The sequence below is a fragment of the Mycetomoellerius zeteki genome, unplaced genomic scaffold, assembly GCF_001594055.1.
Source record: "Mycetomoellerius zeteki isolate Tzet28-1 unplaced genomic scaffold, Tzet1.0 scaffold221, whole genome shotgun sequence".
Classification (NCBI taxonomy): Eukaryota; Metazoa; Arthropoda; class Insecta; order Hymenoptera; family Formicidae; genus Mycetomoellerius; species Mycetomoellerius zeteki.
Window position 1 is genome coordinate 160,713 of NW_017257184.1, and position 16,387 is coordinate 177,099.

The window sequence follows — 16,387 nt, forward strand, 5'->3', positions numbered from 1 at the left end:
TCAGCAGACTCAACAGTTTTGCAACCGTTTTATGATTGTCTGCTGAGATAGGACCATTCTTCTAGATCTAAAAGTATGATCCAATCAGCGCGAAGGAAACTTCCAACGGTTGCAAAACGAACGTTCTGCTGAACGCAGCCATTTTCTGTATTTCTAGGGGAAAGTAGTAGAAACAGATTTCAACGTTGGTTATTCTGCGTTGCTCTGCACGCAGCGCGCAGCGTAGTTGTCTTCCGGTAGAAACTCGCGTGTATCTCCTGTGTGTGACTCTTTTCCGGTAAGGTCCCAAGATGACGGGCTTCAGCGAGAAGGTTGGTATCCAGAAATTCGATATTTCTGATGGTTTAAGTAACTCCTACGCGGTGTATGTACGCGATCGCAATTACTTAACATGTGGAGTAACGCACGAGTCTTTTGATGTTCCTCGGAAATTTGCTGTTACCAAAAAAAAAAGCTACTTCGCGCTACTAAACGTCATGCACGTGGTAGCATCCGAAGCTGATCATATATTCCACGCGGAGATCGGAACGCATTGTATATCGAACGGTATAAATTCCATAGATTTGATTTTTTCGATATATTTTCGTGCTCCAAATCGCGTGTATTGTGAATCTTGTGGCTCGCGTATAATACTTCTATGTATTATAGGTTTGTTCGCGTTGTTTGCACTTTTTGTACCAAGCATCTTGGCGTTCTTTCTTTTCAACGTCTGAATATGTATTTATCTTAAGTACAAAAATGTTTAGAAATTTCAAGTAACGTAAACATATTTTGTGTCTATCCGCGTTGCTTGAAATGTTTAAAAATTTTTGCACTTAAAATGAGATTTGTATATTCAGGTGTTGAAAAAAAGAGCCGAGATGCTAAGTACAAAGAATGTAAGCAACGCGAATAAACATATTGTAGAAACAAGAATTTGTACTGTACGATGATCAATTTTCAATTTCTGTGGAGGTTATTACTGTTTTAGCCAATATTAATAGATGGCCGTGGCCATTTACTTGGACGATTGGCTGCAATCGTTGCCAAAACCATCCTGCAAGGCAACAAAGTTATTGTCGTACGCAGCGAGCAACTCAACATTAGCGGTAACTTCTTCAGGTTCGTCAAGTCCTTATTAGCCATGTCTTGGGTGCGTTGATTTTGTTTTATTTAGGATACACATAATGTACTATTTTATCCTTGTTCACTAAAACGATGATAAAATGATATATCACGTGATATTTTTTTGTACACAAAATGGAACACACCCTTTTAGTGCTTGATATATGCAATTAAAATCAACAATAATAATTAAAATAATAAAATTTATTAAATTATGAACAAAGAAGGCTAATAGGAGTCAGCGCAGTAATTAAATCTCAACAGTAAATTTGAAATTAATTTAAAGTTTCATATATTTAGTATTTTGACTAATGTATGAATATTTGTCAAAATATTAAATATGTGAAATTTATGATGATTTAAAATTTATTGTTATAATCTAATTACTACGTTGACTTGTATTAACTTTTATTTATTATTTGAATTATAAGGAGTCTTATTGGTTAAATTGATCTATAATATTTATTATTTTATTACCTGATAAGAATTGATAATAACAGCTATTATTAATACTATTTCATTGACTTTATTTCATCGTATAAGAAAATATTGCACGAGTAATAGTATAATTAATATTATTTAGTATTATATATAGTAGAAAATAATGATGATATGGTAATTTGCGTCTGAAATTAGTCTGTTCGATTTTTATGATAGAAATTCTAAATTGAATCATGAAATTTTATGCAATCTTGCTTTAATGTTGAGACAATATAGCGACTAAATGTGTATTTTTTAATTTTCAGGAACAAGTTGAAGTTTATGTCTTTTCTGCGGAAAAGATGTAACGTAAATCCTGCACGTGGTCCATTCCACTTCCGAGCGCCAAGCAAGATCTTCTGGAAAACAGTTCGTGGTACGTACAGTTGAGATTATATTACCATTACGTAAACTAAGGATATCGCACATGATTAACAAACATTTACCTTTACCTACATTATTTGACGAGGTCATGAAAAAAATTATTTTTTATGATGCCAAGATTGCATATGCTATCTTATAATGAAGCAAATATAAGAAGAGATATTAAAAAGACTCGTTTAAACAGGCATGATCCCACATAAGACACAAAGAGGCAAAGATGCTCTTAGGCGACTGAAGGTTTACGAAGGTTGTCCACCACCATATGATCGCAGGAAGCGTGTTGTTGTACCTGGTGCTATGAGAGTGATGTGCCTCAAACCAGGCAGAAAAGTAAGATGTGTTATGTATTTTTAAATTTGTTTAAACTGTCTCTTTTATGCTTGAATTTTGTTTTTGTTTAATGAAAGAACAATGATGGTATGGTAATTTGCGACTGAAATTAGTCTACTTGACTTTCATGATGATCTCATAAACTGAGTTATAAAATTTTATGCAAAATAGTTTGTCGCAATATTGAAGCAATATGGATATTGACATAATTTCAATTTTCAGTACTGTCACGTGGGCAGATTGTCTCATGAAGTTGGATGGAAATATAAGGATGTGGTCCGCACGTTGGAGAACAAGAGGCGTGCCAGAGCCATTATTGAAGTTCAAAAGAGGAACAAACTTAAGGTAATTAATACATCAAAGATTTAGTCATATAAGAATATTTCACGTCCACTTTCTTTCCAAAGATTTTTTTATGTATGTAAAAATATTCGAGATTTACTGATTAATTTTTTTGCAGAAACTTACCAAGCAAGCTGGTGAATCAGTTGTTAAAGCAACGGCACCGTACACAGCGATCATCAATAATTTTGGATATAATTAACATACATGTTACAAAAACAAAAAATAAAGTCTCTTAAATATCTTAATCCAGAATACTCTTTCACCCACAAACTTGGCATAAAAAATTGAAATGCGTACAGAATCGTGTAAGGAAAACAATTTTATTAAAGCAAAAATAAATTAAAATTCTTAGAATTAATTTTTCGTGCATATTCACAAAATTTAACAGTCTTTGTTAGCTTTCTATAGAATCTACAGTAAATACAACTGTTCCACTTCTGTCGTTATCTTCCTCATCGTGCACTTCATGTTCCTCTTCATCATCAGAAGAAGATGAAGAGAGTAAACCGTTTGTATATTGTGTGCGGTAATTGCCTACATTTCGCGATGTAGGACCAATACTATGTCCTATTTGATCAGCTAGACGTTCCACTGCATGTTTCGCTTGAATTTCCTGTTAAATATTAAAATATTTGATATCAATATTTTTTTCTATTATAGTTTTGTAGTTTAACAAAAAATGTTTTCCCTGAAAAGAATGAAAAAATATAAAATGGAAAATATTAAATACCTGTAATTTTTCAGTTTGTTCTTTCTGTAATTTTAAAGATTCATTCAAATTCAGAACCTTAGCTGCTCCATGAACTATAAGAGGCGGTGTAGCTGCTGTGACCTCCCAATTTTTATGCAATTTTCTTTGTTTTTCCTTCATTGGATCATGTACGTTGCTCTTTGTTGTTTTATATGGTTTAAACGGCTCCCTTTTTTTTACTTCCTGTGTCTTCTCTACTTTATCAACGATATACTTGACATGCTCTGTGTCTAAAGGATCTGTTTTAAAGGTTTCAATCTCTGCTATGTCTTCAGGTTTGATGAGGCTTTCTTCAGGTGCCACATGTATAAGTTTCTTCCTGTGAACACCAGTTCCTGTAGGCTGTTAAAACATAATAAACCATATGTATATTATATCAATTGACGAAAGACAATTGGACGATATTGGATATTACCAATGTTTTAAACAAGATCTATCAACCTGAGCTAATATTTTTAGTGGATCCTCCTCATCGTCACTATCCAAATCAATGATTTTAGTCGTATTTTCATCATCCTTTTCATTATATTTTCCTGTCCATTCCAATTTGCTCATAGCTGCTTTGCCTTCGGATGCTATATTAAGCCGTGACAGCGCATTAGCTGCTTCTTCCATCTCATTTCTGTGTTCAAGTTCCTTCTGTATCTTATTGTAGAAGCTTATAATTTTCTCTCCTTTGTCGGGAAGCTTTGAGATAAATTTTCTGAAAAAACGAGATGCTACAGGATTATTCGAAACGTTGAGATACAATAGTTTAATTCCTACCTACTTATTAGCAAGAATTCTTTTCTGCCTTTCTAAAAGCTCTTCCAACTGAAATTTCTGTTTCTTTTTTAAATCATCAATATAGCCTTGGCTTTCCTTCTTCGAAGGGGGCACATCGCCAGGTATTTTTGAATTTGTCGGGAACATATTTTTATTATTAAATTTTTTAAAGCGGAACAATCGCTTTGGCCGAAACCAACATAGCGAAAGGTTATGTAAAATGTATTATAACTGCTATCTCTTAACAATCATATATGCACGTTCAAAATTTTACGCAAAATTAAGGAAGAACTTGGAGAAGGAATTAGAATAAGAATTAGATAAATTGGAATTCAAACAAATTCGTAGCGCAAAGTGACACAAAAACCCGATGGACTGTTGCAAAATATCTTGTAATTAAAATTGAAGATACGAGAACAAGAATGTATCAAGAATGTTTCACGCTTAGTTTAACAGCATGACGATGTCGCGAAGAAGCACAATTCTCGGAACGATCGGCTTTGAAAAGCATTTCAAACGGAATTGAATGGAATACTACGTTTCATTCTATTCAAGTGAAACGAAGTAAACGAACGAGCGAAGTTGTCATTAGGATTAGGCCTGTCCTTTTTGGCCGAACTTTTGCACCGGTACATCTTTCTTCCTTTTCTCTTCAGGAAGAAAGAAGAGGAAGAAAGATGAACTGGTGCAAAAGTTCAGCCAAAAAGAACAGGCCTATTGCGCTTTCTGCACCTTAAAACGGGATGAATACACAGGCTGTGTTCCAAAATTTACTGCCAGTACTGAAAATCTATAATGCACGTAACGTAAACGAAAATAGATTTTCAGTACTGGCAGTAAATTTTGGAACACAGTCATAATTTGGCGTTGAAGAGAAAAGGAGAAATAAAAAGTGTAGGTGCAGAGAATAAACGCACAGCCAATCGGAGTATGTTGAAAAGCGACGAATATCGCGACGACACGATATATCGAGAGCCCCACTTTTCCACGAATCGATACAAAACGGTACATCGCAACAATTACACTTTCCGCACTCCTCGTCCTTCTTCTTTCTCACTTCGACGCGCAATCGTGCGATAATCTCTCGTGTTTCAAGTGCGAAAAGTGTAAGTAAGTGCAGTTTAAGGAACAGATGTCCAAAGAATCCCAACCTCAATGGAGCTGAAGAGTGCGAGGTGAACGATGCTCATGGATGTTCGGCTCGTCTTTTTATTGTCTCTGAGTCCGCGCTAGTTAGAGTCACCTGTCCGCTCGCGGCGGGTTCGACGAAACCCGGATCGCCGAGCGACTTGGCAGAGGGTTCCTATATGCGCGCCGGCGAGAGAGGGACGAGGAGTTATGACCGTGGGCCCGATCGGGAGCAGCGAGTTCGCGAGGCGCACCGCCAGTCCTTAGAAACGATGAACTGCAATGGGGGATCGTCCGTGACTGGCGAGGCATGCAAGGCGGGCGCTTCCGTGGACAGCAGACCGATCGTCACCTGTGAGTTCCGCCGCGATTGTCTCCCCCGCTCCGCCCCTCCGTGTCGTGCTGATAACGCGACATTCAGGCACCGTTCTTGACGCCTCCCCGTCCATCTGTCAATCCTCGTGACAATGTTTCTCGTTTTCTTTCGTCCAACTAGGATAATCGATGTCCGGATAAAATTTATAGCATCAATAATGCGTGCCTCTGGATTTTCCTTTTCTTAAGGAACATATGTCAACTTTATGTCTTCATTAGGAAAATACATCGTTCGAACTATTATTATTATTATTATATTATTTTAGATAATTTAATATCCTGCAAGACTTAATTTAGTATTTCGCTCAATTCCCTTAATTCTTGTTATCGATGTCACGTATAATTTTAATTTAAGGACCTTCTTTCCAATATAACTTCTTGCATGGTTTATTTTTTTCTCTTTGGAGAAAAAAAGAAAAGATGCAAAAAGTTTAGTTAAAAAGAGGCCTGCATTCATGTAGCAAAAGTACAAAGTGGACTTTGCAACAGTTTCTTATAACACAAATGAGTAATCTAATGCATGTAGGATGTTATTCTGACCTATGCAAATGTGCTGCTTCTTTTCTTAAGGCAGGTGACATTGGATTGGAATATAATAATTCTTTTGTGTGGTGATGCAGGTGCTGGGGATGAAAATTTATTTTCTACATTGGAAAAGAATTTATTCCAAGCTATACCTACGGATACAGTAGAATGGCGCCGGTCGTTCAGCAGTCCAATTAAACAAGTCAAACTTGGGGCTACTTTTGTGCCATTTTCCAGAGATATTTTGCCTACTGACAAAGATTGGCATCTCATAAAGCAACCAATCTTTCATATTTATTGGACAGAATGTTCTGTAAGTTCTCTATTTGAATTAGTTTCTTATTACATATAACATATTTGTATATAGAATGATATATGTCTATCATTTATTATATTAAAAATATATTAACAATTATATTTTAGATTTATTAAAATAATATTAAAATTATATTAAACAAAAAGTTATTATTGATATTAGAAGTATCTGTATATTATAATATTTGATATTTATGTTCTTAATAATTCAACAAATAAATTTTCATATTATATATTCTTATAGGATGTTGATACTTATAAGACTAGTGTCAGAGATGATATTGATGCTTGGTTAAAAATACTGAATTTATATCATATTCAAGATTGGATGATTGTATTGGTAGAAACATATGATGTAAAGAAGGCCAATAAGTTGTTGCCTAGGACTACTGTCTTAGATAAAATACGAAGTGACTTTGCCGCCAAAAATGGCGACAGGTAATACAATATGATCTTTTATATTTAATCCTTCGTGGTCACACGTTAAAATACTTTTTTTTTGCGCAAATGGCTGTTAGACACATACTAACGGTCCGATTAAAAAGCTAAGCATCTCTATCGATGCTAAACGTCTCCATAATTGAAGCTTCAAACCTTCAGTCGATGGCAGGTACATGCCCTTCCGATGCCAGGAAGTTCATCTTTCATCTAGCGTGAAAGAAATGCTCGGGTTTCTTTCACGCTAGGGTCATTTTGACCCCGAATGACCACGAAGGGTTAATCTTGTAACATAATATAGAAGTGTATTTAATTCATAATCTGTTTGACAGATGCTTTGCTGTAATTAATCCAATTAAATCTGAATCTCGTTCTGCGGAATCATGGAGAGGCTTGATAACTCGTATTCGTCATTTGATGTTGACTGCATATGACAGAACCCTGTCGCGTTTTGAAGATATTATACGTGAACAGAGAGAAAGGCGGAACAATCCTAGTTGGAATTTCTGCCATTATTTTCTTCTACAGGTAATATAATTGCTACAAATTTTCATCTCTGCTGAATTATCTCATAAAGTTAAATGATAAATAAAATTTGGACTCCTGATCGAAATGGATTATTATATATCTAGTCTTTTCATTTATAATCTTTCGTAATACACTCAGTTTTCCAATCTCTTATAAAAGAGAATATACTTGACTAGTAACTAATATACTTGAGATTAAGGTTGAGATTAAACTCAAGACTCGTTGACGAGTCGACCGTTCTCATACGGAGCGACATGTTACCTTCTGAATTTTTAAATATCAATTTTGAAAATTTTGAAACTTGTACTTTTCCCATTATTCAATTGAATTGGCATTTTAGGAAGAATTGGCATTTGTATTGCAAATGCTGGGTTTGTACGATGAGGCATTGGTGCAGTATGATGAACTAGACGCTCTCTTTACACAGTTTGTGCTCAATTCTAATGTAGGAGGTATTGTGGTTCTTTTTTAATATTTAGTTTGTATTGAAGGTATACATTATGTAATGAAAACAGATATTGAGATGCAAAGTAAAAACCTAAATGTAGATAAACTATTTATAGATACTCCAGGATGGTTAGGTCTGTTTCAAACGCCTCTGAATAACTGGGGAGGTGTGAATTTAAATAACAGTACAAACCATCGTCTGAGGTTTCTTTTGGCTGAATGTAGGGCATCTTTATTAGATCTTAGGAGTTATTTGTTTAGTAGACAATGTGCCATGCTACTCCTGCTTAATAAACCTTGGGAGGTTCGTATAAATTCAACAAATTATTGGTAATTAATGGCTTCATATAATTATAATATTTTATAATTATTATTGAATATTCTTGACAGGTTGCACAAAGGTGCTTATCGTTTATTCATAATACATTAAGCGAGCTAAGAATCTTAGAAGTACAGAAACCTGAGGGCTCTATAGAATGCTGGTCATTCCTCTGTGCGTTAGAGGTCTTGCAAGCATGTCAATTGTGCACCAATAATATCGATAACACTCAACAATTAGACTTGTGCTCTTTACATACAGCTAGCTTGTGGGCACTTGCAAGAGACAAGGTAAATAATTTGCTCTATTATGTTTAACATGATTTTATATATTTATTATTTGCTAATAAATAATTAAATGACATGTAATCCTCTCCTTGGATTATTTCTATTACATATGTTTTTTATATATATCGTATTATGTGTATATTTTTCTTTTTAGTTAGGAAACTTAGGAAAATTGTGCGGCCTAATGCCAGGAAGTGAACCGACTAGTGAACAGTTGCATACAGTTGTGTATCTTATAGCAGGTATAGGGGATTCAGAGCCGCAGGTAGAAAGAAAGTTAACCCCTACAGACAAGTTAAAAGAGGCACTTTCATCTAAAGAAGCATTCAAGAAACAGTATTTGGAGCATGCAGAATTAGCCATGGGCACATACAAACATGTCGGTCGTATTCGATCAGCCAGATTAATTGGCAAAGAATTGGCACGATTTTACAGTGAACTCGGAGAAAATCAGAAAGCAGTTGCGTTTTTATCTGATGCTTTAAAAACTTATATGGACGAAGGATGGTATCACTTGGCAGTGCAAACACAGTTGGAGCTAGCCGAGTGTTACAAACGGATGGACGACGTCGAGAAATATACTAAAGTGTGCGCGGCAGTAGCTAGCGCAAGTCTTTTGCATATAACTGTACGCAATACATATTTGGAAGAAATGTTAGGATATATGAAAATGATCTCTTCACCTCAACCATTACTCGCGGAACTCGGATGTGCTTTTACAATACTCAGTATGGAAGCTAAAGTAATGGATAAGATAGTTCAAGACTGTGTAATTAACATTGAAATTAGTGTACAGAGTTTGTTTCCTCGGGAAGTAAGATGCACTAGCGCCGCTATTTCTGTAGAGGAAATACAAAAGCCATCTATACCTAATAAGAAAAAAGGATCAAAATCATCTCTTGACCCTCCAGTTCAATTGTAAGTATTAATGAAATTATAAATATTTTTATTTACAAACATTTCTGTGTATATAATGCTTAATATGTACTACTAGAGAAGAATTTCTAAAAAGAAATTGTAAAGAGTAATGTATTTACATTGTTATTTTAATATCATATATTTACAATAGTGCTTATTTTATTTTTTTTAGTATTTTTTATTTTCTATATGTTAAATTTTTTTGCAGGTTATCAAAGTGCACATTAGAAGATATGAAACTACTTGATCTCAGTTTATTACGTTTGCAAGTATATTCTTATTTGGATTACAAGGAAGATAGAAGCCTTGGTTCTGCTAGCATTATTAGTAAAAATATGAAACCGCTCGTGAGACGTTCAGATAGCGCAAAACATAGAAAACCTTCAATTAATATAAAGGGTGATTTTAGCAAAGCACTTTCCTGTGATGAATTTGTTATGAAACCCGGTATAAATACATTTGTCTTAACAAGACGAGTGAATCAACCGGGTTTGTATAAAGTTAGCCAGTTATCATTGGTGATAGAAGAAAAATTAGAGTTTTTATCATCTGTACTAAATCCACGATTATGCTATGAAGTAGCAAAGACACAGCCAACGATATCCGTAAAATGTGGCAGAGATTTATTGGCAGGCCTTACTCAAGATATTGAATTGGTTATATCGAGCGGAAGTACAAAAATAACCGAAGAAATGAAATTAAAATTACGTACGTCACGCGGATTGACAGTACAGTCACAAAATGTTGAAAAAGTAATGGTAAAAGAGTTAGAGATACCACTGCCAACGTGCGAACCATTTCAAATCATAAAAATACAGTTAAAGATTTTAGCTGAACTACCACCAAAAAAGGATGCTTCATCTATGGAACATAAAGTATTTAACATTTGTAATTTATATTATTCTCTTTTATGCAATAAATATCATAACTCGACTTTGTTTTCAGTTGAATATTCAATGTCCATGGGGTTCAGAAGAAAGCATACCTTTACATTTTGGTCCACCATTGATGTCAAGTATGAAACTTCATACAGCAAAACAAACAAAATTCATTCAAATAGTCATAACTGGTTTGACAAATCAGCTTTTACAATTAACTGAGCCTGAATTAATGACAATTTCGTCAATAGACGTTAATTTTAAAAGTTTAAATCCTGTCGCGGGTCAGAAATTAGTTATAGGTAATGGAATGAACGTTTCCTTTATGTGGAAACTTGAAATTGGGAAAGATGAGAAATCCACGATACCAATAAAGACTGACTTTCGTGTAAAATATATATCAGTTAATGATACTGAAGAATTAAATGATTCACATGTTGATGATGATCCACTACACATACATAATCTAGAAAGAATTGAGAAAGCATGTAGTGTTTACAGATGCAACTTTGATATTACAGATTATGTGGTAAGAAAAACTACTCATTATTAATTGATATGTTAAATGTATATAATTACATATTATATACCTTCTTCAAAATATTTTATTTATCTTAAATAAGAAGTCATACATTAATGGTAATCTGTAAATAATGTAGTATCTATGCTACTTGTAACAATTTACGCTCTGTATTCTTATTATATATTAGGAATATATAACTTATTTTTGTAACGATGCTTTCCAGACTTTATTCACAGTATCCTCGAAAGTCGAAACAAGTGGTGGAGAGTTTTGTCGTGCTGGTAGTATGTGTCACTTGTGTCTTACAGTGATGCGCATGCCTAGTCTAAGTTCAAATCCTCCACCACAGTTAATGTATGAGGTTTTGGCGGACCAAACTATGTGGGCGGTATGTGGTCGGACAGCAGGCATTGTATCGTTAGAAATAGTAGAGAAACAAAGCGTTACGTTAGATGTAATGCCTCTGACAAGTGGTTATTTGCCTCTCCCTGTTGTTAGATTATCTCGGTATATACCTGCAACAGAATCGAAAAATGGTAAGTTTAAATGTTTTGCATAATATGCCTAAATATTACGTACATTATTTAATTTGTGAACAAATATCTAATTTTCATCGAAAATCATCAACTATAATTTTAAAGAAAAAGATATTATGTTTACCTCTAAGTTGTATGAATTTTTATAATTGTTTTGTTTCCATTTTAAGATATCGTCCGTAATAAAAATGATTTAGGATCTGGTCCTCGATTAGAACCATTTAGTCCGGGACAAGTGTATAATGCCAGTAAAGCACAACAGGTGCATGTTCTGCCAGCAGCTCCATCAGAATCTAATTAAAGATGTATAAATTGTTGTTAAAGATGTATACATGTTCTTTGATTTTGTGCGTAACGAATCATGAACATCTTTATTTAGGAAGAGTTTTAGAAGTAATTGCAAAGTTGTTTTTTGTATCAAAATGAATATATAATTATGTAAATACCTCATTTTAAATTCATATAGTAAATAAGACTTATGTTATCATACAAATTAATATTTTGAAATAACCAAATCGGCGTTAAGTATAATAGTTTAATATTTATTTATTTCTGTAAGATTTACAGTTCACTTCAATTCTCTATTACCAAAGCCACTCATCTTTCAAAAAAATATGAACTTTTTGATTAATAATTATGATAATGATGCCATAAAATGTCCTTATTTAAAAATTATGAAGATTCTAAAGCTTCTAGCTAAGTATATACTCGAATTTTGTATTGAAACATTGTATTTAATATATATATATAATTATTACATTTTATAATTGAATTACATTTTATCTGAAAGTAACCATGTAATTGCAATAATATGAGGTATCTAGGATATATTGAAAAAAATATAAAAAATATTCTACTTCTCGACAATTCTCAATGATTCAGTTGTGATAAATATTGAGGAAGCTAGCTAACGTATGTTCTAAATTATGTACTTATATGTTTTTGTCATTTTACATTACGCATATGATTTTCTTTCATTTTCTATTTTCTTTTTTGCTCCACATTTATTTACAATTTAACAACAGCTGAATCTTGTTTGCTCTGCTATCATTTTTTTTATTTAAATATTTTAGTACCGTCTTAGTATCTTAAGAAAGATGGTAATATAAGAATTTTTCTTTTATAAAATACAAATACATGTAAAATTTGTACAAATACTTGTTAGCAATATACTCATAAGCTTGTGAATAAATGTTACATATTTTTACTATGTTAAATTGTAACATATAGTAAATCCTTATGGACATAAATTTGATACGTAAACTAGGAATTTATTTAATGCTATGTAAAAATATATTGTGTTCGTTTAATAATACAGTTCAATTAAAAAATATATCTATGAAGAAAAACAATTTATATCATATTTGTTAGTGCTTGTTCATCAGAATTGGATTACTAGATACATTTTTCTTGTGTTGCCATGTTTTCTAGAATATTATTGATTTTCTATTTATAATTTTTTAATTTTATAATTGTAAGACAATCACAAAATACTCTCGATTATTCATAGTCATTAAGTTGCAGATATTTAAAAAATTTATACAAAACTGTTTATTATATCAATTTTTTGTGGAAAATATTTCTATTAAATAACATAATACATTTATGCTATCTATTGTATTTATTACATATTTAGCAAAAATATCTATTTTTATTATATTTGTTGATCCTACGTTTAAAATATATATAATCAAATCGTTTTTTAATATAATAATGATAATATAATTTTTGTGGTAATATGTTGTACCAAATATTTATATATATATATATATATATATATACATAGATATATAAAAATTGGGGATGCATAGTTAATAAAATATACTTTAATCAAATATTTTATTGTGTTATATTCTAAATAAAATGTCATTATTACTTGAATAAAGCTACTTTTATGTTTCTAAAATATTGCAAAAGATCGCGTATAAGTTTAAATTAACTAAAATATATATTTAATTATATTTTTCTAATATTTGTTAAAAAATTCAGTTTAATCAGTTTAATATTCTTAGAATTGTAATTTAAATTTATATATTACATTTCCTATGCAAAAAAGGACTTCATTTATAATATTCAAATAATAAATTTTTACAATGTCCTAATTTAATACTCAAAATTGTGTGTGTTGCAATACATATTTAAAAAATAAACATAAATTAGATATTACGTACATCGTATCTATTTAAACAAATTTGTAATATTACATCTTAGTTTCTTTTCGATTAGAGTTATACATAAGCATATATTTGCATTCATTTTATATGAATATAGATATCATATTGACATTTCAACCACAGACACACATACACGAATTGTGATTATAATCTTCAAAATTCATAAAAATGGAAAATCAATTTGCATAAAATTTATTTTTACGCAAAAATCATGTTTAATTTATTTTTTATTTTAGAATATATATATTCTATCAACTATGCATATCCATTTTAAAAGTTACGTAATTATGCGTTATTCTAAATAACGTTGACAATTAAATGCTTGCATTTGATGTATAATTGTGATAAAGGATATTGTATAGATTTTGTTATATTTTTTAATATTAATAAATGAAATAAAATCATCATTAATATGTTAATAATTAAGAATAGAATTGTAAAATAGTTGAGTGGATATCCGCTTTATATTTAAAATTTTTGTTATAGGGGAGAGTGTCTAAATCGGATCGTGTTCCAAATAGGATCTTTTTAATTTAAATGAATAAATTTAATTTAAATGGTTAACCAGATTTGCATACTATTTATAATGTAAAGTCCTTATAAGACACCGAACATGTTATACAGTTTGACAGTTCTCTGTCATAACGTTCATAAAATAGAGGCAAATATGTATTTTCAGCCATCGTGCGAAAATTAAAAAAAAATTACAGTTTAACACAGATGAGAGTTACGTCAAAATAATCTCAAGCAAAAATGAAGGGAATTAAATGATCTTTCCAACGGCACCTTCGATTTTACGATCGGACTTTATTTACACCTTATAGAGAGCAAAAACTGCAAACAAGTCTGATTTAGATCACTCTTCCCTATATCATAGTATATGTTCAGTACGTTATTAATTCAGCAAGCTTTAGCATGTATGCTATTCATGTTAAAGTAATAAGATTGCAAATAAGCAATCCATTTTGGAAATAAAATTATTATATTTTGCAAGTCAGGAATAGTACTGTGTATATAAGTTTTTATTTTTTATATAATGTGCAAAGATAATAAACTGTAAATGAAATTTGTACAGTAAATATATATATCGACAATGAATATTAAGATGTCAGAAATGATTTATTTACTATCAACGGAACAAAACAATATACAAAATAATTTACATCTAAGTTATTACATTGAAGTTTTCAATAGAAATATAACTTCTTGTTAAGGTCGTTATGAAATTGTAATGGTATGATACTGGATGCAATTCCATGCAGAATAATCTTGAGTACAGAGATTTTTCCTCGTTATCATTAAAGGAAGTTGTGGGTGTAAAAGTTGAACCATCCCTTTACTGAAAGAGATACTGATTATCATACTTGGTTGTATCAGGCCACATCATAACACTTTCTTTCATTCGTATTTTATATCTTCAAATAAAATTAATTTTATATTTAATATTAGTAGCTAGGTTGTGGTTGCTGCGTCAACAATAAACCAAATCTTCTTTTCATTGTAATCCTTTCTCTTGAATATTTGTCCTCTACAGAAAATCGAGCTATAAAAACATTCAATATTAAGCTGTTTTTTATTTTTTAGATCTATATGAAGTATCTATGTAACAAAAATGTAAAAATTTACCTGGATGTGCAGACATCGTAGGCTTTCCATTAGGGTCTACTTTCTGTAAAAATTTAGCAATTAAAAAATGAAAAAAAATATAAAATCAGCTAAAAAGATTGTTATAAAAGAAAGAAAATTGGCATAGAAGAAATAACGTTAATGTACAGAATCAGTATTTGAAAAGATTACACAAAGATATATGTAATAATATACCTATATTTAATTCTATTGTGAATATGCTAATTCATATTGCAATATATTCTACCATACTATAGATGTGTTTAGGGAGCACTAGCTATGTTATTCCATTCTTATTTTAATCCTTTGTTTTAATGCTTTATCATGAAAATAAATAGCTAACAGCATCTTCCAGAAGGCATGCTATATTGTCACGAGAAATAATATATTGGATTGGGAAGTAATGCGTTCTTTGTAGCATCGTTACTATTACTTTTTATTAACTAAGGAATTGGTAACGTTATATTTTTTCCTGGTAACGATAATACAGTTACAAGTTAGGTAATGAATATAATCACATGTCTTTTACATTACTTTATACACATGCAATAAGTACATGTATGGGACATATATAAGAGAAATTTTCAAAGAAAGAAGGTTTGATATGTTCGATTATATTCGATTGCAATCAAACTCATAATAATTTATTTTTTACAATGAGTAACTCTTTAACTTTCCTAACCTTACATATATATATATGTATATACATTGCGATGTAACATGTCTCAAGAAATTACCTGTAAAGTGTATACTCGGTTTCCTTTGTCATCCAAATAATACATTAGATACATGTTTGGATATTGCTTCGACTTGCAATCCTTTGTAACTTAACCTCCGTACAATCACACTTGATGCTTTGGCAGACAAAACGTGAACGGAATATGAACGCGACAGCCAATAATCTATACCGGAAAAGTGTTTGATTGGTTGTCGCGCCGCTTCTTGCCACGTGGTCGCAAGTCATCGTTTCCTGTATAAATGGCTATTGGCGCGGTACAAAGTCAGTTTGAATTTTTTGTCTATATTTCTCGTTATATTGTACTTGTTTCGCGCGGCATGTTAGATACGCTTGCTAACAAAATATTTCGAGTATGCTATGAAAAACAACTATGAGAAAACCTGTTTACAATTAGTCAACAGATTTATTCTTTTCAGCTAAACTTCTTGTACTGGTCATCTCTCTCTTTCCATCTTATCTCTTTAATGTGAAA

General features: G+C 31.7%; 4 protein-coding genes across 4 annotated transcripts; 2 read left to right on the forward strand and 2 right to left on the reverse strand.

The window, feature by feature from the left end:
- Positions 1-227: 227 nt before the first annotated feature.
- RpL13A (ribosomal protein L13A) lies at positions 228-2,888 on the forward strand. The gene is made up of 6 exons (XM_018448325.1): positions 228-311; positions 971-1,101; positions 1,851-1,960; positions 2,153-2,298; positions 2,521-2,643; positions 2,759-2,888. The coding sequence occupies exons 1-6, from the start codon at positions 291-293 to the stop codon at positions 2,840-2,842; spliced, it is 615 nt and encodes a 204-aa protein (XP_018303827.1). The 5' UTR covers positions 228-290; the 3' UTR covers positions 2,843-2,888.
- Positions 2,889-3,011: 123 nt separating this feature from the next.
- Polr2M (RNA polymerase II subunit M) lies at positions 3,012-4,842 on the reverse strand. The gene is made up of 4 exons (XM_018448346.1): positions 4,164-4,842; positions 3,836-4,097; positions 3,374-3,736; positions 3,012-3,256 (listed from the first exon to the last, which is right to left on the reverse strand). Exons 1-4 carry the CDS (start codon positions 4,304-4,306, stop codon positions 3,038-3,040), a joined length of 987 nt encoding a protein of 328 aa, XP_018303848.1. The 5' UTR covers positions 4,307-4,842; the 3' UTR covers positions 3,012-3,037.
- Positions 4,843-5,029: 187 nt separating this feature from the next.
- Positions 5,030-11,778, forward strand: SIDL (SIDL trafficking protein particle complex subunit 10). The gene is made up of 12 exons (XM_018448327.1): positions 5,030-5,641; positions 6,283-6,500; positions 6,747-6,940; positions 7,273-7,468; positions 7,809-7,920; positions 8,032-8,219; positions 8,306-8,524; positions 8,676-9,439; positions 9,648-10,314; positions 10,385-10,846; positions 11,064-11,376; positions 11,547-11,778. Exons 1-12 carry the CDS (start codon positions 5,467-5,469, stop codon positions 11,675-11,677), a joined length of 3,639 nt encoding a protein of 1,212 aa, XP_018303829.1. The 5' UTR covers positions 5,030-5,466; the 3' UTR covers positions 11,678-11,778.
- Positions 11,779-14,663: 2,885 nt separating this feature from the next.
- Positions 14,664-16,060, reverse strand: Nop10 (Nop10 ribonucleoprotein). The gene is made up of 3 exons (XM_018448364.1): positions 15,914-16,060; positions 15,177-15,219; positions 14,664-15,093 (listed from the first exon to the last, which is right to left on the reverse strand). Exons 1-3 carry the CDS (start codon positions 15,965-15,967, stop codon positions 14,996-14,998), a joined length of 195 nt encoding a protein of 64 aa, XP_018303866.1. The 5' UTR covers positions 15,968-16,060; the 3' UTR covers positions 14,664-14,995.
- Positions 16,061-16,387: the final 327 nt, after the last annotated feature.